The sequence below is a fragment of the Pelophylax lessonae genome, assembly GCF_965119305.1.
Source record: "Pelophylax lessonae genome assembly, chromosome: 4".
Classification (NCBI taxonomy): domain Eukaryota; kingdom Metazoa; phylum Chordata; class Amphibia; order Anura; family Ranidae; genus Pelophylax; species Pelophylax lessonae.
In genome coordinates this window covers 470,225,672-470,252,721 of record NC_138771.1, presented here as the reverse complement: position 1 = coordinate 470,252,721, position 27,050 = coordinate 470,225,672, and the positions used below count along the sequence as shown (strand labels likewise).

The window sequence follows — 27,050 nt, the reverse complement described above, 5'->3', positions numbered from 1 at the left end:
CTCTGGGACCGGCGGCCTATGCGGCCCTGGAGGAGGCCAGGAGGCGTTTGGCTTTGTTGGATACTGATTTTGCGCATGCCAACCTTAAACATAGAGCGGAGTCACTTTTTGAGAAGGGGGACAAAAATGGTAAGCTGTTGGCTTTTTTGGTGGCAGATCAGAGGGCTTCGGTAAGTGTTCCATGCATTAAGTCTAGTTCAGGGGAACTGGTTAGGGACCCGGGGGAGATCTCCCGGGTCTTTATGGATTACTACTCTGACACCTATTCACCCCTGCCTGCATATGACCTGGAGGAGTTGGAGCGCCTTTTGTCTGGATTGCCGGTTCCAGTCTTGGAGGGTGAGGACAGTGCGTGGTTGGACAATGAGATCACGTTGAAGGTAATTGAGAAAGCCATCTCTTCCTTCCCCCCCAATAAATCGCCGGGCCCTGATGGGTTCCCAGTGGAGTGGTATCGGCAGTACTCGGACTCCTTGGCTCCCAGGCTCCAGGCTTTGTATGCTGCGTGTTTCGATCAGGGGGCCCTGCCGGGTTCCATGCTCGAGGCGTATGTTGTTCTCCTGCCCAAGCCGGGTAAGGACCACACCCTGTGTTCCTCCTACCGCCCCATTGCCTTGCTCAATGTGGATCTCAAGATACTCACGAAGGTCTTGGCTACTAGGCTGGCAGTGGTCCTGCCTTCCCTGGTGGACATTGATCAGACCGGGTTCATGCCGGGCACTAGAGTGGTGGTGTCGCTGGACATTGCCAAGGCCTTCGACGCGGTGGATTGGGTGTACATGGGGGTGGTGCTGAGGCGCATGGGGTTTGGTCCTAAATCTTGCAAATGGATTTCCCTCTTGTATTCTTCCCCACGTATGGCGTTGAAGATTGAATCCACCCTGTCTCCCTTTTTTGAGGTAGGTAGGGGGACTAGGCAGGGCTGCCCTCTTTCGCCCTTTCTGTTCTCCCTGATGATTGAACCCTTGGCTATTGCATTGCGTGCGTCTCCGGAGGTGGGGGCGCTGGAAGTGGGCTCCATTAAAGAGTGCCTGGCGCTTTATGCGGATGATATGCTTTTATTTTTGAAGGATCCCAATGCTTCCCTGCGGGCGGTATTCATTATCCTGGACACTTTTGCAGAGTTTTCCGGCCTAAGGGTTAATTGGGATAAATCCACCATGCTCCCTATTGATCCTGGTGCCATTGCTGCAGCTGATGGAGCGTTGCCGTTGAAATGGGTGACTGAGTTCACCTACCTGGGAGTCAGGGTGTCGGCGAGGGTGGCGGACTATCTCAATCTGAATCTTCACCCATTGCTGGAGGTCTTTAAACGCAGGGCGGAGGTGTGGCGCGACTTACCTTTGTCGGTTCTGGGGCGCATTAATTTGGTGAAGATGAAACTCCTCCCTGTCTTTCTGTATTCTCCGGTGTGGGTCCCACGTTCTTTCTTCCGCCGCGTTCATGGCCTGATAGGTTCCTTTATCTGGGGTACCTCTCCTCCTAGAATTGGTATGCAGGTGTTGCAGGAGCCCTGGGGTCAGGGGGGACTGGCTTTACCTGATCTTTATAAATATTTCCTGGCCGGGCAAGGAGTGGTGGCACGGCGCTGGCTTACGGGGGACGATGGGGACTCTGCCACGGTGCTGGAGGCGGCTGTTTTGGGCTCCTACGAGAGTCTTCGACTTTTAATGCATCGGGGGTCCAGGGCTAAATTTGAGCTGACGGGAACGATGCGTTCCACCAAAGCCTGGGAACAGATGCAGGTGCTGGTGGAGCCAGGAGCAACTGGTGTTTCCCCGGCCTCCCCATTGTGGTGGAACCCCAAGTTTCCTCATTTTGCCTCGATCCCTGATCCTGCCCTCTGGGCCGCTAAGGGGGTGAAGTTGCTGGGGGATATTGTCTCTGGTGGGGAGCTGTGCACCTTTGATGCCCTGAAGGCGCGTTATGATCTTCCAAATAGGTATTTTTTTCGCTATCTTCAACTACGCCATGCATTTGTGGCACAGTTCGGTTCCCCCCGAGTTGTGATTAAAGCTTCAGCTCTTGTAACGGCGATACAGGCGGCGGATATGCGGAAGCCCCTCTCGGAATTGTACAGGGAGTGGTTTGCTACCACTCCACCTGCTGTACGTAGGTGTCGGGAACGCTGGGTAGAGGAGGTGCCTGACCTGGATGGTAATGACTGGGATGATATGTGGAGTTCACCCTTCGCCTACCTAGTCTCTGCGAGGGACCGCCTGATTCACTTTAAATTTCTGCATCGGATTTATTACACGCCGGCCAGGGCTGGCACGTATTTATCAGACCGCCTCGGCGGAGTGCTGGCGTTGTTCGCATTCTCCGGCGGACTTCAGCCACATCTTCTGGGGGTGCCCGGTGGTCAAGGACTATTGGGCATCCGTCTTAGCTTGCATTGTGGAGGTGGTTAAGATTCCGGTCCCCAGCTCCGTGGAGGTCTGTCTCTTGGGGTTGGTGGATGACTTGGCCCCCGCGAGGGCCGTTCGTACTCTGGTCAGTTTACTTCTTTTCTATGCTCGCAAGGCCCTGCTCTTACACTGGAAGAGTCCCTTAGCTCCCACGATCCTCTTTTGGAAGGGCTTAGTTAATAAAGTGACTCCGCTCTATAAGGCTACGTATCTCAGTAGGGGATGCCCCCGCAAGTTTGATAAAGTGTGGAAAACATGGATTGACTCCCCTGCCTCGACCTCCGTTGCTCAGCTTTAGTGTTCTGTGTGCTGCTGTTCAGGGTTGTCTGGGGGGGGAAGGGGTGGTCATGCCAGTTGGTGATATTCTCATATTCATTGTGTACTTGCTGCATATGTAGAAGTCTCTTTATTTTTTGAATAAGGCATGGGGTTGCTGATTATGGTTTCTGTGCTGGACTAATCTATATGTTCTATGACCTTGCTCCTTGATAGCTGGAGCAGACTTGAGGGGTATCTTTATTACTGATGGAAGCTTTGTTTTTGCGCTGAACGTGCTGGGTGGAGCCTGGAGTGGGGGGGTGGGTGGGGGGAGGTATGGGGGGGGGTTTGACCTGTTGTCACTGTTTGTGCTTGTTGCCCTGCGTGGCATTGTCTTGTCTGTTTTTATGTGCAAAATTTCAATAAAAACAAATTTTCAAAAAAAGAGCGTTTGCGGCTCATACTCTCCACTCCACTACTTATTCCAATTATGCTAGGGGGGGGTGGGGGTCACAAACCTAATCGCTAAATCCTTATCCCGTGCCCTTAAAACAATTGTAACAGACCCTCATGGCAGATATGTCATTGCAGTCCTACAAATTTATAATTCATTCTACACATTTTTGGCTTTGTATGTACCTCTGCCGTTTACTTTCTGGGAAGCAGTGATGACTCTGCTGCGTCAGGTAACAGAGTGCCCAATTGTCTTAGCTGGGAACTTTAATTCAGTCCGCTGCACCCCCGTTATGGATAGGCTTAAAGCAGATCTCATGACCCCCCTCTCCTCTGGCCTCCTGTGTCTCCAAATATAATTTGGTAGATTGTTGGCGGTGAAGATATCCCATTACTCGTAACGACTCCTGCTACTCTGCCACACATCATTCCCTCTCACGCATTGATGAGTGTTTTGTCTCCCCCAAACTACTTCCCAGGGTAGTTGAAATCCGTTATTTACCTAGAGCTATTTCAGATCACTCCCTGCTGCCGTTTAGCCTTGTAGCCTGTAAAGGATATAAGGTGTGACGGTTGAGTTTGCTGTAGTTAACAGAGGAATTATTTACTCACACAACAGCAAAAAAAGATTAGTTATTTTTGGTCTGCAAATACTGCTGGTACTTCAATGGGAATTGCCTCGGATGCCTTTAAGGCAGGGGTGGGAAACCTTTTTTCTGCCGAGGGCCATTTGGGTAATTTTAAAATCATTTGGGGGCCGTACAAAATTATCAACTTAAAAATGTGCCTATTATATTTGGTCAAACATTTAATTAACTCACCCCTAATGTGATGGCTGTAACTGTTTCTCTTTGGTGAGGTGTGTGATGTTAGCTGGTATTGATGATGTTGCTACTGGCAACTGGTTTCCAGGTTTCCCCCTCTTAATGCAGAGTGATTAGTGCCCCCATCAACGCAGAGGAATGAGTGCCCCCATCAACGCAGAGGGATGAGTGCCCCCATCAACGCAGAGGGATGAGTGCCCCCATCAACGCAGAGGGATGAGTGCCCCCATCAACGCAGAGTGATGAGTGCCCCCATCAACGCAGAGTGATGAGTGCCCCATCAACGCAGAGTGATGAGTGCCCCCATCAACGCAGAGTGATGAGTGCCCCCATCAACGCAGAGTGATGAGTGCCCCCATCAACGCAGAGTGATGAGTGCCCCCATCAACGCAGAGTGATGAGTGCCCCCATCAACGCAGAGTGATGAGTGCCCCCATCAACGCAGGGTGATGATTGCCCCCATCAATGCAGGGTGATGAGTGCCCCCATCAATGCAGGGTGATTAGTGCCCCCATCAATGCAGGGTGATTAGTGCCCCCAATTAATGCAGAGCGCATGGGGATTAGAGCACCTCCTGATTCCACACAGAGCAGGGTTCTTCTACTTACCCGGCGTGGGCGCTCTCATACGAAGTCACGCCTCCTGGACCGACTCCTGTGATAGACGTCACCACTGTTCTGTCTATCAAAGGTAGGAGGCGTGACTTTGTATGACAGCAGCCGCGCCGGGTAAGCAGAGGAACCCGCTCTGTGTGTAATCAGGAGGTGCTCCCCCTCCCCTCCGGAGGCAGCCCACTGTCAGGGCCGGATCAGATGGCTTTGGGGGCCGCATACGGCCCGCGGGCCGTAGGTTCCGCACCCCTGCTTTAAGGCCACCCTCTGTAGTTCTTTGCAGGAGTGATAAAACAGCTTAGAGATGACAGGGCTTGGAAAGTGGCATCCCATGAAACAGAGGTCACAACCACAGAGTTGAAGTATATTCAAAAACCCTCCTCAAATAATTTCCAGGTATAGAGAGATTGCTCATGAAAACTGGATTTGGTATTAATAGAAAAGACCAAGAAAAAATTATTATATATATATATATATATATATATATATATATATATATATATACACACACACACATACACACACACACACACACATATATACATATATACACACACAATCAGCGGCGATCTCTACGAGTTTGGAGATAAAAATACTATAATCCCCTCCTCCTACATCCATCTCAAGTATTTGACAGATACCTTGTGTTTTGAACACAGAGGAAGGAGATCACCCAAAATTTCACAGATTTTTTTTTTTTTTGTAGAAATTTACTTCCAGAGTCATCTATACTCAAGACCACGTCATATCTGATTAATATTCCACGCCTGGGTTGATCCAGGGCTGATGCTGTCAAATTAGATCTTCCCATCACCACAGTAGCAATAGATGCTGCTATACCTACCTTTATTCCACATAAGACTCCTGATTTAGATGGTACCCAATTGAATGGTATAGAACCTATGCTGAATATCTTACTCCCAATTACTGTCTATGTATTCAGAAGCTTATGAACAGAATGTTTTGCTTACCTCCCTGCATGAGGCCTTGATTGTATTGATACCAAAGCCGAACAAGAATCCCAGATATTGTGAGTCCTACAGACCAATATCTCTGATCAATATCGATGTCAAAATTCTAGCTAAGGTATTGGCTTAATTTTGCTAGCTGTGCTTAGTCCGTGTGATTACATGGTACAGATAGGGCCAATCAGAGCCCATCTCTGGCCAATGACAGCTAATTAAAACAAAACAAACTGAATAATCAGTTTCATTCAGTAAAATGCTTTCTTTTAGCAATGTAATGCACTGCTATAAGCAATCATAATGTTACACAAAAAAAAAAAAAATCACTTCCCAAGAGTAGTACAGTGTTACGAACATAAGATTATATTACTCTGGTCACAGTGTAAAAAGATAGTATTAAAATAAAAAATAAATAAAAACAATTTTCTTTTTTTTCGTACTGCCGCCAGTCAGTTTTCCTGATCACCGTCACACCAGATATATGATAACGCTGTACTGCACTGGTGACAGTAATTTTTTCATTTTCCAAAAAATTCCAAATTTCCAAATAAATTGGATTTTTTTCTTACCGTAAAATCCTTTTCTCTGAATTGACGGATGCAGTCTCTGTTCTTCATAACAGTTGGGTTATACTGTCCCCTACAGGAGTAGGCCACTAGGCAGAAAAAAATTTCTTACTATGCCTCCCAGGAGGTATACTCCTTCTCTCTGATATAGGATGTAAGTTTAGTAACAAAGCATTGTCAGAGAAAATACCAACCCAACACAAAATAGAGGGGCGGGTACTGCGTCCGTAAATTAAATTCAGAGAAAAGGATTTTACGGTAAGACAAAAATCCAATTTTCTCTATCGATAATTGACGGACGCAGTCCCTGTTCTTCATAAAAGTAGGGAAGTCCCAAAGCAGTGCTATAAAGGGGTGAGGGGTGGGAACAGCAGAAAATAATTCCCCAAGGCTGAACCATGCAACATAGGAGTCATCAGAACAACAAGATAAAACCCACCTGAAAAAAACTTTAAACACCCTCATGGGAGACTAAAACACCATTAAACTGTAGCCTGCAAAAACTTTCCGGCTAAAAGGAGGCATCTGCAGAAGCCAGCACATCCACCTTATAAAACTTTGTGAAGGTATGAACAGACGACCACGTAGCCGCCTTGCAAACCTGAAACACAGATGCCTGATGGTGAAAAGGCCCAAGAAGCATTAAGCACCCAAGTAGAATGCGCCTTAACAGGGAAAAGGAGGAACCTGACCCTTAATTGAATAAGCCTGCACAACCGTCTGTCTGATCCATCTGGAAATAGTCGCAGCAGATGCAGGCAGCCCTTTCTTTGGTCCATCCGTGAGTACAAACAGCGAATCTGACTTTCGACAAGACTCAGTAGTCGCCAAGTACACCCCAATTGCCCGAACCACATCCAAAGTATGCAGTGCAAATTCCCTAGGATGTTTAGGCTTAGGACACAAGGAGGGTAGCACAATGTCCTCATTTAAGGGGAAACTGGAAACCACCTTCGGAAGAAAGGACGGATCCGGACAAAAGCACCACTTTATCCCTGTGAACGAGATAGGGAGAACGACAGGACAACGCCGCAAGTTCCGACACCCTGCGCACAGAAGTAATAGCAACCAAGAAGGCCACCTTCTGGGATAAGGTAAGCAGGGGAATCTCCCGAATATTTGCAAAGGGAGGTTTATGGAGAACATTCGTTTTGCTAGCTCCCAAGGTGGCAACGGCGGTCGCACTGGTGGTGTCAAGTGTCACACCCCCTTGATAAAGTTACGCACCATGGAATGGGTGGGTAATGGCCTTGGGAAGAAAATTGCAAAGGCTGAAACCTGACCCTTGATAGTACTCAAGGCCAACTTTTGATCAACTCCCCATTGAAGGAAAGCCAAGATCCGAGCCACCGAGTAAAAGCGAGGGGGAACGCCAAGAGACAGCACACAATATACGACTTCCACGTACGATGATACATATTTCTAGAAGTCGCTTTTCTCACTTTAAGCAGGAGTGAGAAACCCTGTCCTTCAGCGCATGGCTTTCAACAGCCAAACCGTCAAAGCCAGCGACTGTAAAGCAGGATGGAAGATTGGCCCTTGAGACAGTAGATCCTCCCTGAGAGGAAGACTCCAAGGAATGTCTGCAACTAGCCTGACCAGGTTGGTGTACCAAGCTCGGCGAGGCCAGTCCAGAGCCACGAGGATGACCGGGATCCCTTCCGCCTCAATCCTGCGAAGAAGTTTTGGCAGCAACTTAAGAGGGGGAAAGGCATACATCAGCTAATACTGACCCCCACGGAGCCACCAGTGCATCTGTAAAGTCTGCCAGAGGGTCCCGAGAGCTGGCCACAACCCTCTGCACTTTCCTGTTGATCCGAGATGCCAACAGATCTACTTCTGGATTGCCCCAATGAAGGCACAATTGCTGAACACGCCTCTGGATGGAGAGACCATTCCCCTTGATCCTTGTTTATATATGTTGGGGACCGAAGCCACCATATCAGGGATCCCTTGGTCACTTGGCTCTGGTTGTCCAGGGAATTTGGATCTTTGTTCCATTTGAGAAGGATTTCCTTCTGGAGAATTCTCATGTGGAATTGTGCGAAAGGTGCCGCCTCAAAGGACGACACCATCAGTCCCAGAACTCTCATACAAGTCCGAAGGTTGCAATAGCTGAATTGCAACCTGGAGTTTTTGAAGTTTATCAGGAGGAAGAAACACCCTGGCTGAGGATGAGTCCAAAGTCAGACCCAGATAATCCAGTCTTATGGAAGGGACCAGGGATGACTGCTGAAGGTTCCGAATCTACCCGAACTCCTCCAGAGTTCTTATGGTGACCTCCAATTTTGCCCCCAGCGCTGTGGGAGACTATGCACGGAGAAGCAGATCATCCAGGTAGCCCAGGACCGATATCCCCCGCTGTCGCAACAGCACCAGGACTGGAGCCAACACCTTTGCGAAGACCCAAGGAGCAGAGGCGAGACCAAAGGGTAATGCCACAAATAGGGATCCTCTCCCATGGTAAAATACATAAACTGTTGATGTCCTGCACATATTGCGATGTGAAGGTAGGAATCTTTGATGTCTATGGAGGTCAGTAAGTCCCCCTGATGTAGGGAAGCCACCACCGTGCGAATGGATTCCATCTTGACTTTTTGAACTCGCACAAAGCAATTCAGGGACTTTAGGTCCAGAATTGGACACACCTTGCCTTCCTTCCTGGGGACCATAAACAGGTTTGAGTAAAAACCCTGAAAACGTTCTGAAGATGGAATCAGGAATATTACTCCTTGTTGTAATAAGTCCTGTACCGCCCCAAGGAGTGTCTGTAAGCGATCCGGGGACAGTCGCACTTTGGAAGGGAAGAACCTTACCGGAGGGACGGATCGAAACTCGATCTTGTAACCGAACCGTATGACCTCGTGGACCCAATGGTCTTGTATCTGGGATAGCCACAGGTCCGGGAACCGGCAAATATGTCCCCCCACCCTAGATACGTGTGAGGGAGCACCTTCAGGTCAAAGGGGTCTTATCCGCAGGTCTGGAGAAACCCGATTTCTGTTTGCCAGACCAGGATCGCTTGGAACCACCCGAGGGGGCCTTGAAAGACTTTAATCCCTTATCACTCGACCCTGAGGAACGAAAAAAACTTTGTGTGTGCTGAGAAGGAGGGACCCCGTCTACGACGAGGGTCCTTACTCTTGTTAGCCTGTGGGAGAAAGGTACTCTTGGCCCCTGTAAGACCTTTAAAAATGTCATCAAGGGTAGCCCCAAACAGCGTAGTAACTCAGCCCATTCAGTCAAAGTTTGTAACACAAGGGCAATAGTAAACACGGATCCCAGTGCGGACCCCGTCAGGGAGTACATATTGCGGGCCACAGACTCTGCCTTTCTATCCACCGGATCCTTAAAGTATGGGAAATCCTCCACTGGAATCATGGTAGCTTTATTAAGTCTAAAGACCGGAGGGTCCACCGTAGGTGGCAAAGTCCACTTTTTAATAAGAGATTTCCTCAAAGGGGTAGCGTCTAGCAATCCACTTAGGGACCCCAGGGGGATGCTTGTGGCGGTCCCACTCCTTTTTGACCATATTGTCAAAATACGCGGGAAAAGGGAAAAACCTTTGCTGCTCTGGATGGCTTGTGAGTGCCGAAGCGTAACCTGCGCCTCAGTCGCAGTTGCGTCCTCCATTTTTAGGGACTAACGCACAGATACAACCAGTACATCCACCAGCACCTTTTCTTGCGCAGTGGCGGAGGGAGAAATGTCATCCTGTCAGAGGAGACAGGGCGCGAGGTAGTAGACCCAGCAAGGAAACCCACGTCTGCGGTGGCTGAATCAGAGTTAGAATCGGACACATCAGATGAGGCAGGGGTAGGCAGGAGGCGTTTTTTTGGCCCTTCGCCCCTAAAGGCCACCTCCACCCTGGACACAAAGGACTCCAGGACCGCTGACAGTGCATCTATCGATGGCTGGGATCCGGAGGGCCCTGCGGCCTCCGAAAGAGGGTCAGGTGGAGAAACCTGTTCCACAGAGTCCATGTCACAGCAGTGGAACCCCGCAGAAAAATGTGAAAAAAAAAAAAAAAAAAAGGTCAGGCAAAAAGCACTTAAGACCCCCAGCAGAGAGAGAGACCCCCCAAACTCTCCACCGGTACCAGAGATGCACCAGGAAAGCCCAGGATGTTTGTACAGCACGTGTCTGATATGCTTAAAAACAACAGTACAAAACTTCAAAGAAATTTTAAATAATCTTAAAGTGATTGTAAAGTCATGTTTTAAAAAAATAAATAAAAAACACAAACATGTTATACTTACCTCCTCTGTGCAGTTGGTTTTGCACAAGGCAGCCTGGATCCTCCTCTTCCGTGATTAGAAGGAAACCCGAGTGTCAGCACTAGGGAAAAAGGAGGGGCTCCACCACCAAAAAAACACCTCTAGTGACCAAAAACATGATCGCCGTTGATTTTCAATGGGGATCCTCCGCAAAATGGCCGCCGGGCTACACAAACATAGCCGTCGATCTTTGTTAGCACATGGGCTACAAGAAAATGGTGGCCTGTGGAGCTTCTGGGGGCCCTTGAGGGGACACCCCACCTTCCTGGACAAGAGCGACAGGATGGAGGGCCCTGGTAGTGACAGGTGTGTCCCCCCCCGCACGATCGATTGCCTGGTTGCAGGCGGCGCACCCCCCCCCCTTCCCGCCCACACCCTCGGCATGATGCCCAGTCCCAACCCCCGGGGGTAGTTCAAGAGCCCCATAGCCCCAGTAAGTGTGGGGAGGAGGGGGGACAGGCAAGGGGGGGGGTGCGTGACAGGACAGAAGGGAACCCGCGGGTCCGACCGTCCCAAGGAGGGGCCCGAGCGTCCAACCCAAAAACCTGTCAGGGGAGAGGGGGCAACATTTACTCACCATACCTGGAACATGCGGGCACCATCTCCTGACATTTCCCCTCTCCACCGAAGTGGGGGGGTGTCGGCTAACAGAAACGCTGCGGCTCAGGCCTAGACCCGGTCGTATGCAACCTGGCGAGACGTTTAACTCACAGGGCCAGTCCCCGTCCAGTGGGGCTATGCTGCAGTCGATCTAGCGCGGAGCTGGGGTCTGTGCGCACTCGCTGGCCGGCTGGGGTAACCACTGGATCTATATATCCAGCCCGTCCCCCAGACTCGGCTTAGTTGCTTGTAGATCTCACAGGAAAAAGATCCGGAGAAAAAAAACTAACTAGAAAAAAAAAACTTTTGCCAGGACCAGAGATCCCAGCAAGGAACTAGGTCCCTACTCCTGACTAGGCAGAATAAAACCGACATCCTATAGTAGAGGGAGGGAGTATACCTCCTGGGACTGCCCATAGGCGTAGTCAGAACCTTTTTTCTGCCTAGTGTCCTACTCCTGTAGGGGCAGAATAACCCTACTGTTATGAAGAACAGAGACTGCGTTCGTCAATGAACGATAGAGAAATTAAGACAAGTCACAACTTTAAAAAACTCACCATGCCTCTTACTAAATACCTTGGACTGTCTATTTTCCAAAAGGGGGCATTTGGGTGGTACTTGTACTGTCCTGACGTGTCGGGCCTCAAGAAATGAGATACAGTACATCAGGATCAATTTTCAGATATATACCATAGTTTATGGATTCTATACCTTTCACACAGACTAAATAATAAACACTGATTTGGGTTATTTGCAGCAAAAAAAATGTAGAATACACTTGGACATAAAATTTATAAAGAATAATTATTTTTTTGCAAAATGTTATAACAGAAAGGAAGAAAGACCAGCTTTTTTTTTTTTTTTTTTTTAAAATGTTCGGTCTTTTTTAGTTTGTTTAGCAAAACGTAAAAAACCCAGCAGTGATTAATTGACCACCAAAATAAAGCTCTAGTTGTATGAACAAAATGATAAAAATTTAGTTTGGGTACAGTACAGCTCTGAAAGCGGATTATTGGCCTGAGCAGGAAGGGGGTAAAAGTGCATGGTATTGAAGTGGTTAAAATCAACATTGGTAAGCATTCATAATATTCAAAAGGAGAGAAGTGGCAGGATGCCACTAGACACATTGGGGTTAATGTATTTACACTGGAGTGCACAAAATGTGGCACAGCTCTGCAAAGAAACCAGTTTGCAGGGTTTTTTTTCTGTCAAAGCTTAACTGAACAAGCTGAAGTTAGAAACTGATTGGCTACCATGCATAGATGCACCAGATTTTGCACTCTCTAGTTCTAGTAAATCTCCCCCATTGTGACAGCGGGTCCTGCTCTAGTCAATTCTAGTTCCCTTGGACAGGACTCTTAGCCTCCCTGCTGGACACACCCTGAAAATGGTCTTGGGGCTACAAATAAGGCTAAAAAATACACTCAGATTTCTCTTGTTCAGCCCTCGGGGTTCCCCTATTAATGTTAAACAGTGTGGATAGAGCAATTTCCCCTGCTGCCCTTTTGTATTCGGACAGCCAGCAACCATGGCTGACAAAACACCTGAATATCCCCATGGACTGAATGAGACCAAATCTATTGAATCGCCCATTGGTGCTAAATAGCGAGGAGGGAGGAACCTCCAATGCCAACTATTGTATTCTGAAAGCCTGTACTTTTAGCTCACAGAATACCCAAACAGTGGCTGTGGTAGAATGGCTGAAGTCACTTTTCATACGAAAGTTTTCCTCCAAACGCCTTTCCTTTAAGTTAAATGATGCCCGATTAGACAAAGCGACCAGGGCCACCATGGCTCAAAGTTTAACCACTTCATCAGAAACTGGTCAAAATGGTCTCTGTATAGCCAGCTTTAGGTACACTTCAAAGGTAAGTGCATCTTAACATTATTGTAAAGTTACCTTTGCTACACTACCAGTGCACTCTTATTTTATTGGTGATGTTTTAAATACTTTTTATTTATTTTTTTATAAAGGCAGTTGCATGACAGTGTGATGGGCTTCTCTACCAATTGAACTTTATTCTGCCATTTTAACCAGCTGCTTATCCACTTGGGAACGGATTTACTTCTGAGCTTAATGTTAGACTGCGTAAGAGCCTATATTGGGCTAATGAATTCCGCCTTGTGCCAATGTGAAAGTGCTCAGGCCTCGTTATTGACTACTCATGCTAAGCAGAAAAGTTCATATGCACCACCATTATCTGGAGGTACTGGATACCCCAAGGGCTTCAATGAGGAGCACTATTCAAATTGTAGAACGTGACATATTTAGTTAAAACAGTTATGTTAACATTTATAGCCAAAATTGTAAACAAAATGTTACTTAAGGCCTTTTTTTTACTAAACAAAGAAGTTATACTTACCTGCTCCGTGCAATAATATTGCACAGACCAACCCCGAACCTTCTCTTCTGGAGTCCCCCACTAGTGTTGTCTGCTCCTCTTCAGGGTCTGCTCTCATAGCAGGTGCTTGCTATGGGGCAGACATGCAGTCTCGCTCCTGAGCCAAGCTGTGTGAGTCTTATAGACACATACCCCTTGCTTGGCCCCTCCCTCACTGAATTTGACAGCAGCAGGAGCAAAAAGGTGATGCTGGACAGCGCTGGATTGAGATTGGGTTCAGGTAAGCATTTAGAGGGAGCTGGAGGGGAGTTAATCTTAGAAGGATTCTACCTTAATGCAGAGAAAGCATTAAAGTATAACAAAAAGGTAAGACTTTTTTTTTTTTTTTCTCGTGGAGCTGGATTAGAAAGCTAGTCAGTTTTTATTGCTGTCTGAGCCCCGGTTAAGGAGATTCACCTTCTCTATTTGTCCTGTTTACCATTATCATTGTAAGTAAAAGAGAACCCCAAGTTTTGGGTTGCCCCCCAAAAAGCAATACAGGAAAAAATTTTCAATGGGGACACTAGTTCTGGTGACCTACGGGTCCCCAAAGAATTCCCTCATTTTGCAAGGATTTCCTCTCCACTTCCTGTTTGGCTATAGGACAGGAAGTGAAGGTAAATTTTCCCAATGGGACACAGATGGCGAAAAGAAAAAAAAATTGTATAACCCTCCCTTACTCTAAACAAAATGAAAATAATATGTTTTGCCTATAGTTCTATTTAAAAGGGAGAAAAAAAACCTTAGCCTTTACAAACACTTTAAATCTGAACTTCAGGCAAACAACTAAATATGCAGTTGAAATACATATATTTAAGTTGCCAAAGAATTTGTATTTCTGTCCATTCAAAGGATTTACAAGCCTTAAGAGGTGACTTTTTTGTGTTACAGTTAAAACAAAAACAACAAGACTTTGTACCTGAAATATGTGCAAAATTAAAAAAAATCAGCGCAATTGATAACTATAAGCTGCTATACCAAAAACTTTTTCACTAAAAAGTACATAAAATGCAAATAATAGGGGTACAGCGCTAAAGTGAAAGGTGCTGCAAAAGCGCTAATGATAATTAAAGTGGCATGTGCTACTATAGTGCCCGTAATATAAATAAATATTTTATTAAAGTGCCAGCAATATTATTAGAAACAAAGTGATAACAATAAAAAGGAATAATAATAAAATTAATCCTGGAATAATATCCAGCAATAATCACTCAACACAACTGCAACACAAGTGTAGTGAATAAATTAATGTTGAAATATCAAGTCCATCTAGATGATCCAATGTGCAAAAACAGCAAATACCGTGCTTGACTGATGCTTCCACACTCTGTGCTCGTGTGACCCCCACCAAACACTTACGACCCCTACTGACGCAACGCGTTTAGGGGGTGGAGACCTTGGACGAGCGGCGACACGGCAGCACAGCCCCTCCAGAGGCTTTTGTACATGTTCAGTCAGCTCGCACAAGCTGGGAATTGTGCGAATTATGTGAGTGTTATTTTAACTTCCCCGTGATTATTAAAAGTTACCTACTCAGAGAGCATTAGCTCTCCTGTCCCCTTTTTTACATGCTTATCGGTATATGCAGAGGCAAAATGCTGGCATTCCAGACATCCCCATAGAGAGTATTGTCATTGGGATTATACACTGCCTTCATTGAACCAGTGTTAAGGTGAGAGGCTATCCATAAGTGTTGGTGGTGGTCACACGAGCACAGAGTGTGGAAGCATCAGTAGGGATGTAACAATATCAAAATCTCACGGTATGATACAATTTCGATATTGACCTCACGGTACGATATTTATTGCGATATTGTGGAATCATAGGTGCCGTGCTAGTGGGGACAAGAGCATGAGGCCCAAAATGTGGTGTCTTCTTAGAGAGAAGGCAGTGAGTGACTGTAATGTATATATTTCAAAGTGATTTTTTATGTGGCTTACTGGCTTTCCTTTTACATATTTGCAAACTTATTTCTTCAATACAGTATAATTAGAGATTTGTTCTAATAGTCCTGCAGGCCTCATTGATGATGATCCCTGCCCTCAGGCTGGATGTTCTATGATACCTCTTCTCTTCTTAGCAGTGCACTGTTCTCATTCTCAATGTGCTTACTCTGAGACCAATCCAGTAGTAAAAGTACATGTCAGTGGCGTCAGTGTTTTTTTTTTAATTTCTTTCTTATACACAGTATTACTCACCGGCGGTCCGGTGTCACTGTCTTGCCGTGGTGCCTGCCTGGGAAGCTGGCTCTGCTCCGCCGAGTCCGCCCGCCGCTCTCATGCGCTGGCTCCGCCCGCCTCCACTCCACAAGCCCGCCCACCCACACTGCTCTAACCAACTGGCAGCCGCTCGCCTCGGCTCGGCCAGTAAGCAAGCAGCACTTCAGCATAGCATAGAGGTGAGTGAGTGGAGCCGCCAGACCGTGCACCCACCACGACGGTATCGGGCCATGTAAAACACTGCGATACCGCGATAGCGGTAATATCGTTACATCCCTAAGCATCAGTCAAGCACCTTATTTGCTGTTTTTGCACATTGGATCGACTTGATATTTCAGCATTAATTTATTCACTACACTTGTGTTGCACCTTATATTGTTCATTTGCACTGAGTGATTATTGCCGGATATTATTCCAGGATTGATTTTATAAATTATTTCTTTTTTTGTTAGATCACTTGGTTTCTAATAATATTGCTGGCACTGCAATAATATATTTATTTATATTACGGGCACTATAGTAGCAATTGCCACTTTAATTATCATTAGCACCTTTGCAGCACCTTTCACTTTAGCGCTGTACCCCTATTATTTGCATTTAGACTTTGTACCTGCCCGCAAGCTCACAATGAACAGTAAAAAGATGCAGCAGACTGAGCAGTCACTATGCTCTCTCTTCCCTTCAGCACGCTTCTAGTTAGCACATGAAAATGCAGAAAAACTGAATGACTCCTTGTGGTTGCCCCCTACTCACAGTCTAAGGCTGGCCATAGACTAAGTGATTTTCTTTCCTGCAACAACAGGCTGCAGGAAAGAAAATTGCTTGATTACCCCCTCAACACAGTCAGTGGGGGACTCCCTCCTGCGGAGCCACTATGTTCCCCCCAGCGAGGGGTTGGGTGAAGCTGTCCCCACTGCAAGAACACAGTGATTATTGCTATCGGCTATAACAGCTGCTAGCAATACTCGTATGTAAAATCAGACAGGCTGGTTGTACCCAAGTTGATCAATCGATCAAATAAATCAAATTACGGTGCTAAAACTGGTTGCTTTTAAAATACACTAAAATGACTTAACACATGTCTGAATGAGCGTTTTAATTAAGGAATTACACCTTTCCAGCATAGCATGAGTTAACCGACAACCCTAATAGACTTTACAGTTTACAAGACAGCAATAACTGAAGCGGGAGCGAGGACAGAAAAAAAAAAATATGAAAGAATTTAAATCCCTGCAACAGTTTCACCAATTAGCTTAATGTCAGAGAATTCTAATTAGGTGCCCTGAGATTGCTATTTAGCACTAAAGCTTTTTAGAGTGCCAAATTCTCCTTTTCACACAAACCAATTGCAAAATTAAAGACATTAGGCTGCCTTAATTACATTATCACAACAGCTGGGATTAGGCAATCTATGAAGTCAAGGCAGGATTCTTTTGTCACAAGGTAGAAATCCCTTGCCGCGCAGGGTGCTGGATTTCGGGGCCTGCGTCGTATCTCCTCCGCACAAAGCGAGCTGTATTAGGCAGAAAAAAATATGGCGAAACAAAAGAGACGGAGGGTAATGCTTTGCGAATAATGAACGGGCGAGGAAGAGGGAGACGGTAGGGTGAAAAGATTAAGTCTCCAATCGGCGGGTTTTGCTAACACTTTGGCTGCTGGCTTGAGGCCTACACCAATCCTCTGGTGACAAAGACTAAATCGCTGCCGAAGAAAAAAAAAAAAAAAATAATAATCATATTGCTTGGCTGCATATTCACATCTGCTATCTAAAGCTGGAACCCATTTCATCCTTGTTGCTCCCATGAGGTGTGAAATTAGCAGCAAAACCACATTATTTTGTTTTCGGCCCTTTCTTTTCTTGCACAATAGCGTCTTATGTTCGCATTGTTGCCTGGGCTGTGTTTTCCACAGATCTGATCCCTTTGTGAAAAATGTAAGTCTTTTGTTTTGGTGGACTTTTTTTGGAAAAAAAAGATGCATTTTACTGCCAGTGACGATTTCAGCAGCATGTTGATGAAAAAATAAATTGTCAATTTGGATAAAGTATACTATAGTAAATTGTACAAGAATGACAAATAAGAAAAACGTGAGACCCAAGTAAGTTACATATGACCCCTAAAGGCATTTATGGGTGGTGAAAAGTGAAAGATGGAAGATACCTTCTCTATTTAAAAAAAATTTTTTGACATGGCCTGTGCTAAAACATGAGTCTGGTTGCACAGAATCTGCCTTGTTGAAGTAGTCATAAATCTTTAAGGGTTACTTCACACTGCCCCGTGCAGTTCTGCTGTGTTTTGGGCAAAACCGTAGGTTAGCTGTGCTTTCCCATGGACTTCTGTGATGTCCCACGTTCAGGTGCGTGTGGTTTCACAAAGCGCACCAAAGATGCAGCATGCAGGAGCTTTGGTACAAAAACCGCAGATTAGCATGTGAAGCTGTCCTAGAGCTCAGTTTCAACAAACAAATCAACAGAAAGATCCCTCACAGCTTGTATGTAAAAATAAAAAGAACAGCTCCAGCATATCAACTCACCACTTCTCTAGCCATATTAAATTGGCAGACTTACCAATCCATTAACGTGTAGTACCGCTCCACCTCAAAGTCAAATGACACCCATTGTCATTCAACTTGCTTCCTGTGAGCCCAGGGCATCAAGGTACCACCCCCTTGCCCTCAGCTCACAGGAACATGCTGCAGAGGTCATTACATGGTACCATTCTCTGCAGCATTTAGTGTCTGTCAAATATCAGAGGAAAATGACGAGGAAGATCTGAAACAAAAATTACCCAAAACATCTCGAAAAAGCATATATAAATACTATTTTGTGTTACTATACTATTTTTTTTAACAACAAACTGATCAAAATAATCTAAAAAATCTAAAATACACTATTAATCAGCCTTTTTTATGGAAGTATATGCTTGAGGTTAAAGTGTCTTTAAAATACCTACTCTAAATAGTAAATTCAAGAGGTCCCTTATGTTTAAATATCTACACTCCCATAAGCCCCATATTCTGTTCTTACAGGAAATTCACTTAATAGATAGTAGAATTCAGGTGCTGAGGCAGTCGTGGGTACAACAGGCCTTCCACACCACTTATTCTAATTACGCCAGAGTGGTGGCCGTCCTGCTCAACAAATCCCTTCCTTGCAAGGTGGTACAAGTTATTACCGATCGGGGGGGGGGGGGGTTGTTATTTAAGGCTAGGTTTCCACTAGTGCGGCTACGAAGTCGTGCTACTTCTAGCACGACTTCGTAGCGACAGTAAACTGCGGCTTCAGTGAGACTTGTCCCTCATATATAGAGGGAAGTCGGCTCAAAAGTAGTGCACAAACTACTTTTGAAGTCGCCGCAACTGAAGCCGCGGCAGTGGAAACGGGCCCCATTGAAAACAATGGCTTTTGACTTGCTGTGCGACTTGACATGTGTCAAGTCGCACCGCAAGTCGCACTAGTGGAAACCCTACCTTACTCCTGGAAATCAGGGCCTCCTTTTATGCCTTTGTTAATGTTTATGTACCTCCTCCACTGCCCCCAGTTTTATCCATGTTCTCTCCTGCCGTCTACTTGTTGGCTGCTCTCTCAGACCATTCTCCTCTGGAGATCATCCTCAGCTTAGGGGGACGTAGACATGGTGGTTGCTGGAGGTTGAATCCTCACTGGCTTTCGGGATCAGAGTGTGAAGGAGGCTATGGAGGATAAATTTGCTCCTTATTGGGAACTCAATGAGACCTCTGCCTCCCTACCAACGGTTTGAGATGCTTTCAAAGCAACAATCAGGGGTGAAAATATTTCTGTGGTTAAAGCAGCTAAGGTGGAGAGTGATTCACAGATTGTCCAGTTGGAGGAGTGTGTGGTAGAAGCCGAAGCTCAATTTGCAACGGATTCCTCTCAGACTTCCTATACGTCCCTATCACAGGCTAGACTATTTATCCTTCAATTATACCTCTCTCACTACTTCATCACTACATGTCCTAAAGGGTAAATTGTTTGAAATGGGGGATAAGAATGGCATATGTCTGGCCAACCTAGTGGCGGAACAAAGATATCAAATAGTCATCACTTCCTTATAAGACTTTGGGTGGTGTCATCATTTTAGGAGAATTTTGCTCTGACTATCAGCAGCTGTAGAGTAGGTCTTCAGTTACCTCCAAGTAGTTATCCAGGGCATTGAGATCTTTAAGATTATCTACCCTGTCAGCGTTTGATGTAGCCCTGCTATACTTAAAAATTGCTATCACTGAAATAGAGGCTGCTATTCACTATTTTCCGAGGCTGAAAGACTCCTGGTCCTGATGGCCTTCTTGGGGAATTATACCAGCTACATGCCCCGCATTTAGTGCCTAAAGTGCATAAAGTCTACCTTACCTGTTTTGAGAAGGATCTTACCCGCTTCAATATATAAAGCACATAATGTTCCAATTCTGAAACTTGGCAAAGATGTTATGCATTGCGCCTCCTATAGACCCATCTCACTACTAAATTACAACCCTACAATACTAACCAAGCTTCTGCCCAGCAGGCTGATGATGGTCCTGCCCTCAACTGTTAATATTGATCAAACAGGCTTTATGCCAGGAAAGTCCACTGACACAAATTTGCGTAAAGTGTTTTCACATCTCCAGTTGCCTTCTGAAGATTCTGGTACTATTTGGTGGCGCTAGATCTGGAGACCATTTACTCAATTGATTGGTCTTGTATGGCAGTTGGTTTCGGACCGGTTTTCCACAAGTGGACACGGGTCCTCTACCACTCACCAAATGCACAGGTTAAAATTGGTTTGGAGTGGTCATTCTCCTACCCTATTGAAAAAGAGATTTGTCTGGGTTGTCCCCTCACTCCTGTCCTATTTGCTGTTATGGCAGGACCCATTGCTACTGCTCTTCCTTATGCCTAACAGGTAGAAGAAGTCCGTATTGTGTCCATAGTAGAAAAATTGGCATTATATGTTGACAACCTAATTTTGTTACTGTGGGACCTAGGTCAGTCACTCCCAGCAGCACTGGAGCTTCTTTACTGTTTTGCTAGCCTCTCTGGGCTGAAGGTCAATGGTGATAGGTTTGATTCTCCCAGCTGACCCTGAGGCAGCAGGGGTGACGCATCAGGTCCTTCTCTTGCGTTGGACAGACATCATTAAATACTTGGGTATAGTTATCTCTCCCAAAGTTGGTGATTTTTTTAAATACACCTTCAACCACTTCTCTTCACGATGAAGTTAAGATTATAGGCTGGGGGGAACTTACCTATATATATTTGGTAGAATCAACCTACTCAAAATGAAGATGCTCCCTTTGCTCCTCTATGTGTTACGCCACCCCCTGTGATTTTTAAACGCTTGAACTCGCACATCACTAGCTTCCTGTGTGGCTCACATCTCCCTCGTTTCCATCTCTTGTTCCTTCAGCGGCCGAGGAATCAAGGGGGTCTGGCCTGCCTGGACTTTTACAAATATTACATTGCTGCCATGCTCAGGCATGCACATAATTGGCTTTTTTGGATGATACTAATTCTGCAATGGATCTGGAGGTTGCTCTTTTGCGCTCCTAAAGAAATTCCGTAATCTTCTATACAGGCGAGTTCATGAGCCCTTTCACATACGGGCATGGAACCTGGTAATTTCAGAATGGACCAATCACTCTACTCAGTACACTCCAAATATGCCCTTATGGTTAAATTATATTCACTCAGAATTTCATTCTATTCCAGATCCGTCCCTATGGGCATCTAGGGTCGTGCGATACTTGAACCATATTTGTAAAAGTGGCAATCTACGGACGCTTGATTCCTTGAAATCACAAGTTCGGTCTTCCAAACTCATTCCTGTTGCAGTTCCTACAGTTAGATCACGCTTACGGGCACAATTTGGTGGCTCCCCTCTTCATTTACAAACCTTCTGAGAGGAAGACATTACTGAGGGATTACTTTGAAGAAGCCTTTATCCAATATCTATAAGGCCCTGCAGCCCTCTATCCATCATGGGCTGGACCACTTACATGCAACCTGCCAGGCAGAGGTGCCCGATCTGCATGGGGAGGATTGGGAAGAGCTTTGGGAATATTCCTTTTTGCAGCTGGTCTCCACTAGGGACAGGTTGATTCAGTTTAAACTACGGCATCATGTTTATCTCATGCCCTGTTGGACTCAAAGATATATCCTCATTGTCCCCCCACTTGTTGGCGGTGCTCGGCGGACAATGCTGACTGCCTCCCACATGCTATGGTCCTGCCCTCATTTACAGAGTTTCTGATTATCAGTCTTAGAATTTATCCCTAACTACTATCCAGGTTCCACTGCAGGTAGATATCTGCATCTTAGATTTAGTGGAGGAAGGTGATCGTAATGCAGTGGAAATCTGGTACTGCCCCCACCATAACTTTTTGGAAGACTCTAATCAACTCAGTGTTCCTGCTTTATAAAGATACGTATCAATCTAGGCGTTGCCCCAAAAAGTTTAAGATCTGGGACATTTGGACTGACACTGCCATGACTACCACTTGAGCTGCAACCGTTTTCCTTTTGTTTTGTGCTTTTTATACTTTTATTTGCAACTCAATTGGTCCCCAGGACCTTGGTGATAGGATCTGGATATTGATTAGTAGCGAGTTTATCTGTTACTTCTTTCACTTGGTTTCCCCCCATACCGAATATTATCTAGTGTGATAGGACATATCTGCCCCTTCGTTTACTCTTTTTTATGAACCTGGGTAACTATGAGCAAGGTTGTAGTGCTCTATGGGTGGTACTTAGTCTTTTGTGTTTGTTTTGGTTGTGTAGTGCCTTATTGTAACAGCTTGAGCCAGGGTTTGCCCATAGACTCTGTTTTGTATTTTTTATGCCTAAAATACAAATAAACAGAAATGCAAAAAAATTAAAGTCAAACTACCTGTCCTGCAAGCTCCAATCTCTTGTTTCCATAATAATCTCGATCATCCACTTTATTTTCTCCTTGGGCCAAAATCACTCTGCGGACCATCACTGCCGTGTAGATGCATTTTGCTCGAAAATGGAACTCTTTTACCTAAATAAAGTACAGAATAAATTAATCCAGATTATCCAGTGAATGTACAATGTATATTGCGCTGCGTAAATTGATTGCGCTATATAGGTACCTAAAATAAATCAATAAAAATAAATAATAGTCACTAGATGCCGCAATCGAATCGTGATTGGCTAGCAGGGATGTCAATCAAGGGGTCCGTTAGCCGCAGATCGCTGTTCTGACAGGGAGGAAGACCGATCTTGTGTTCCTGCCAAGCAGGAACACGGATGTCGGTCTTTCTCCAGTCAGAGAAACCCCCCCATGTTAGGGACACGCTTAACTCTTTTTGATCAACCCTGATATTAACCCCTTCCCTGCCAGTGCATTTTATTTTAGCACTGATCACTAATGATGTCACTGGTCCCCAAAAAGCGGCAAAAGTGTCAGTTATATATCTGAATTTGTCTGCCGCAATTTCGCCGTCCTGCTAAACAAAAAAAAAAACAAATCACTGATCGCCGCCATTACTAGCAAAAACAATAAAAATTCTATAAAAATATTGCATCGTTTTTTGTTACCAAAAATAAGTACCAGAATACATATTGACCTAAATTGATGAAAAAAAAATATATATTTTTTTCTCTATTGGCTGTGTTTTATAGCAGGAAAAAAAAATATTTTTTTTGTTTATAGCGCAATAAGAAAAAAAAAAAAAAAACGCAGAGTTGATATACCGCCAAAAAAAAGCCATTTGTGGGGAAAAAAGGGCATCAATTTTATTTGGGTACAGCGTCGCATGACCGCGCAATTGTCAGTTAAAGTTAACAGTGCCATGTTGAAAAATGGCCTGGTCATTAAGGGGGGGGGGGGGGTAAAACCTTCTGGTCCAGAAGTGGTTAATATCCTTTAAAAAATATTTCATCACGATAAAATGGGATTTTTGTACTCACCGTAAAATCCATTTCTCTGAGTTCATCAACAGACACAGCGCTCCATAAATCATAACTAATGGGTCATATTGCCTCCTCCAGGAGTAGGACTAGGCAGAACAAAAAAAACTGGCAACACCCTGGGCCGTCCTTAGCTGGTATATAACCCCTCTCTCTCTGCTCTAGGTAATCAGTTTAGAAGCAAGCAGTTTTAGCAGTATCAGAACTCTATAGAGGGGTGGGCGCTGTGTCCGTCAATGAACTCAGAGAAATGGATTTCACGGTAAGTACAAAAATCCAATTTTCTCTTTCGTTAGACGGACACAGCGCTCCATAAATCATAACTACTGGAACGTCCAAAAGCAGTGCCAAAAGGAAAATGAAGGGGTGGGGAAAATAACCCAAGGCTAAACATAAGAGCCCTTAACCAGGACGCAGGAGCCGTCTGAAAAATAAGGGTTTAAAGAAAAAAAACACCCCTCAAGAGGAAGCAGTCCCTCTTAAACAGCAGCCTGCAAAACTTTGTGGCCAAAGGAAGCATCCGCAGATGCCAAAGTATCTACCTTATAGAATTTTGTGAAGGTATGCACGGACCGACCAAGTGGCCGCCTTGCAAACTTGCGATACTGAAGCCTGATGACAAAGCCCAAACACTTAGCGCCCGAGTAGAATGCGCCGTGACAGAGAAAGGTGGAACCTGACCTTTAACGGAATAGGCCTGAGACACCATCTGTCTGATCCATCCAGGGATGGTAGCTGAAGAAGCGGGCAGTCCTTTTTTGGTCCGTCCATAACCACAAAAAGCGAGTCTGACCTCCGAAAAGACTCAGTAGCTGCCAGATACACCCGAATCGCACCAACCACATGCAAAGGTATGCAAAGCACATTCCTTGGGATGAGCTGGCTTGGGACACAAGGAAGGCAACATTCAAAATGAAATCAGAGACAACTTTGGGCAGGAATAAAGAACCACTTTATCCCTATGGAGCACTAAATAGGAACTGCAACAGGATAATGCTGCCAATTACGATACCCTGCGGGCCAAGGTAATAGCCACCAAGAATGTCACCTTCTGGGATAACATAGGCAAGGGAATCTCCTGAATATTCTCAACTAGAGGTTTCTGGAGAACCGAAAATACTAAATTTAAATCCCATGGCGGCAAAGGAGACCGTACAGGTGGAGCCTCATGTCGAACCCCTGAATGAAGGTACGAACTAAAGAGTGCGTGGCTAGGGGTCTTTGAAAGAAGATTGCCAAGGCAAACACCTGGCCCTTGATGGTGCTCAAGGCCAACTTCTGATTAACGTCCCGTTGAAGGTTAAGATCCGAGCCACAGAGAAGGAACGAGGATGAGCGCCAATCGACTCACACCAAGAAATGTATGCTTTCCACGTACAATGGTATATCTTGCTGGAAGGCGATTTCCTCGCCTTCAATATAGTAGAGATCACTGATCCAGACACACCTCTATCCCTCAGTACCGGACTTTTAATAGCTAAGCCATTAAAACCAGTGACTATAAAGCAGGATGGTAGATCAGCCCTTGGGACAATGGGTCTTCTCTGAGAGGAATCCCCCAAGGGATGTTGGGTGGATCCGCACTCTTAATTCCTTGCAGGAACTGCAGAAGAAGCCTTAGCTGAGGATGATACTGGCCTTACCGTGGCCCTTGGATGCCTACGGCATCTGCCAGAGGACCCCGTGACCTCTTCACGAACTTCGGTATCCTCCTGCCAACCTGCTAAATGAGCTGCACGTAGGACTGTGAAAAACTACCGTTAGTTCACCGGTAACGGTCTTTCTTCCGAGCCTTCCAGGACGGCCCAACAGTGAGAGATGATAGGCTCCTCCCTACCAGAAACACAATCAATTACAATTTGTTAAAAGGCCCCACCCTTCCCTCTGGCCCTCAGTTGTATTAAAGTATCTTCCACAACCAATTCCAAGGGAAGTGTTCAAATAAATCCACAGGTACTTACCACCTAAGTATCTCCATATTACCATATACCCTTTTAGTAAGGGCGGGTAGGCGGGCCGTCCTGGAAGGTTCGGAAGAAAGACTGTTACCGGTGAACTAACGGTAGGTTTTCTCTCCTCGTCTTCCAGGACAGCCCAACAGTGAGAGGATAATAGAGATCCTTTAAGCCTACCTTAGGGTGGGACCACTGCCTGTAAGACCTTTCGGCCAAAGGCTAGGTCTTGTTGAGACAGTATTTCAACACGATAATTCTTCGGGAAAGTGTTATGACTGGACCAGGTGGCTGCGGTGCGGATCTGCTCCCATGATGCTCCGGCCTTTTCAGCCCAAGATGTAGCAATAGCTCTTGTTGAGTGCGCTTTAACTTTGGTAGGAGCAGGAACACCGGATAATTCATAAGAGGTGGTAATTGCTTGTCTAATCCACCTAGACACTGAAGGCTTAGAAGCCTGTAATCCCTTTCTAGGTCCGGAATGAAGGACCAAGAGGTGATTTGACCTCCTGAAAGTTTTCGTTCTTTCTAAATAAGTGAGAAGAGCTCTACTCACGTCAATGCAGCGGAATTCCCATTCTTTCTTATTTTTTGGTTTATCACAGAAGGAAGGTAGATTCATCTCCTGTGTCCTATGGAAAGAGGATGCTACCTTAGGTAGATATAGGGAATCTGGCTTTAGGACAACCCTATCTGGGAAGACCACCAAAAAAGGTTCTTTAATAGAAAGAGCCTGCAGATCGCCAATTCTCCTTGCTGTAGTAATGGCCAACAAAAAGGCCACTTTTATAGACAAAAATTTAAATGAGATTTCCTTTAAAGGTTCAAAGGGTTCCTTAGATAATGTCTCTAAGACCCTGTTCAGGTCCCAAGGGGGAAACCCGTTTCTATTAATAGGGGTAGCCCTATGTCTAGCTAACAAAAATCTTTTGATTAACGGCTCTTTTGCCAGACTAGTGTCCAAAAATACCGAAAGAGCCGCTATTTGTACCTTAAGGGTGTTAACCGCCACACCCTTATCCACTCCATCTTGCAAAAATTCTAGAATTGTGGGAGTAGAGGTAGAAGCAAGATCCTTTTGCCTCTGCCAAATACAACATTTTTTTACACTTTCAGATACATTTTCCTAGTGACTGGTTTTCTGCTCAGTAAAAGAGTATCTACCACTCTATCTGAGCATCCCTTTTCCCTAAGCAATTGGCGTTCAGTAACCAGGCTGCCAACTGAAAGAATCATGGATCCTGACACTGTACTGGTCCCTGAGACAGAAGGTCTGGGGAAACTGGGAGATGCCAAGGGCAAGCTATTGACATGGCTTTCAGAATGGGGAACCATGGCCTTTTGGGCCACCAAGGGGCAATTATGATTAATTTCAGGTTCTGAGACCTGCTCAGTTTTTGAAGGACTCTGGAAATTAGCATCAAAGGGGGAAAGGCCACAGCTGGGCTAGAGCATCTAGACTGACAGTCCCTTTGGACCTGGTGAGGGAGAAGAAATTCTCAACCTTCTTGTTCCGACCTGAGGCAAATAGGTCTATCTCTGGTTGACCAAACCTCTCTACTATGGACTGGAAAATTTTGGGACTTCGTTCCCATTCTCCCTCTAT

The 27,050-nt window shown here is 45.5% G+C and overlaps 1 protein-coding gene across 1 annotated transcript in view; it reads right to left on the bottom strand.

The window, feature by feature from the left end:
• Nucleotides 1-27,050, bottom strand: part of POLR3B (RNA polymerase III subunit B) — a 256,879-nt gene that overhangs the window by 160,749 nt on the left and 69,080 nt on the right. The window contains exon 12 of the mRNA XM_082257170.1: nucleotides 22,447-22,581. Within this exon, the coding sequence (XP_082113296.1) occupies nucleotides 22,447-22,581 (135 nt within the window). The remainder of the gene's footprint in view (nucleotides 1-22,446; nucleotides 22,582-27,050) is intronic.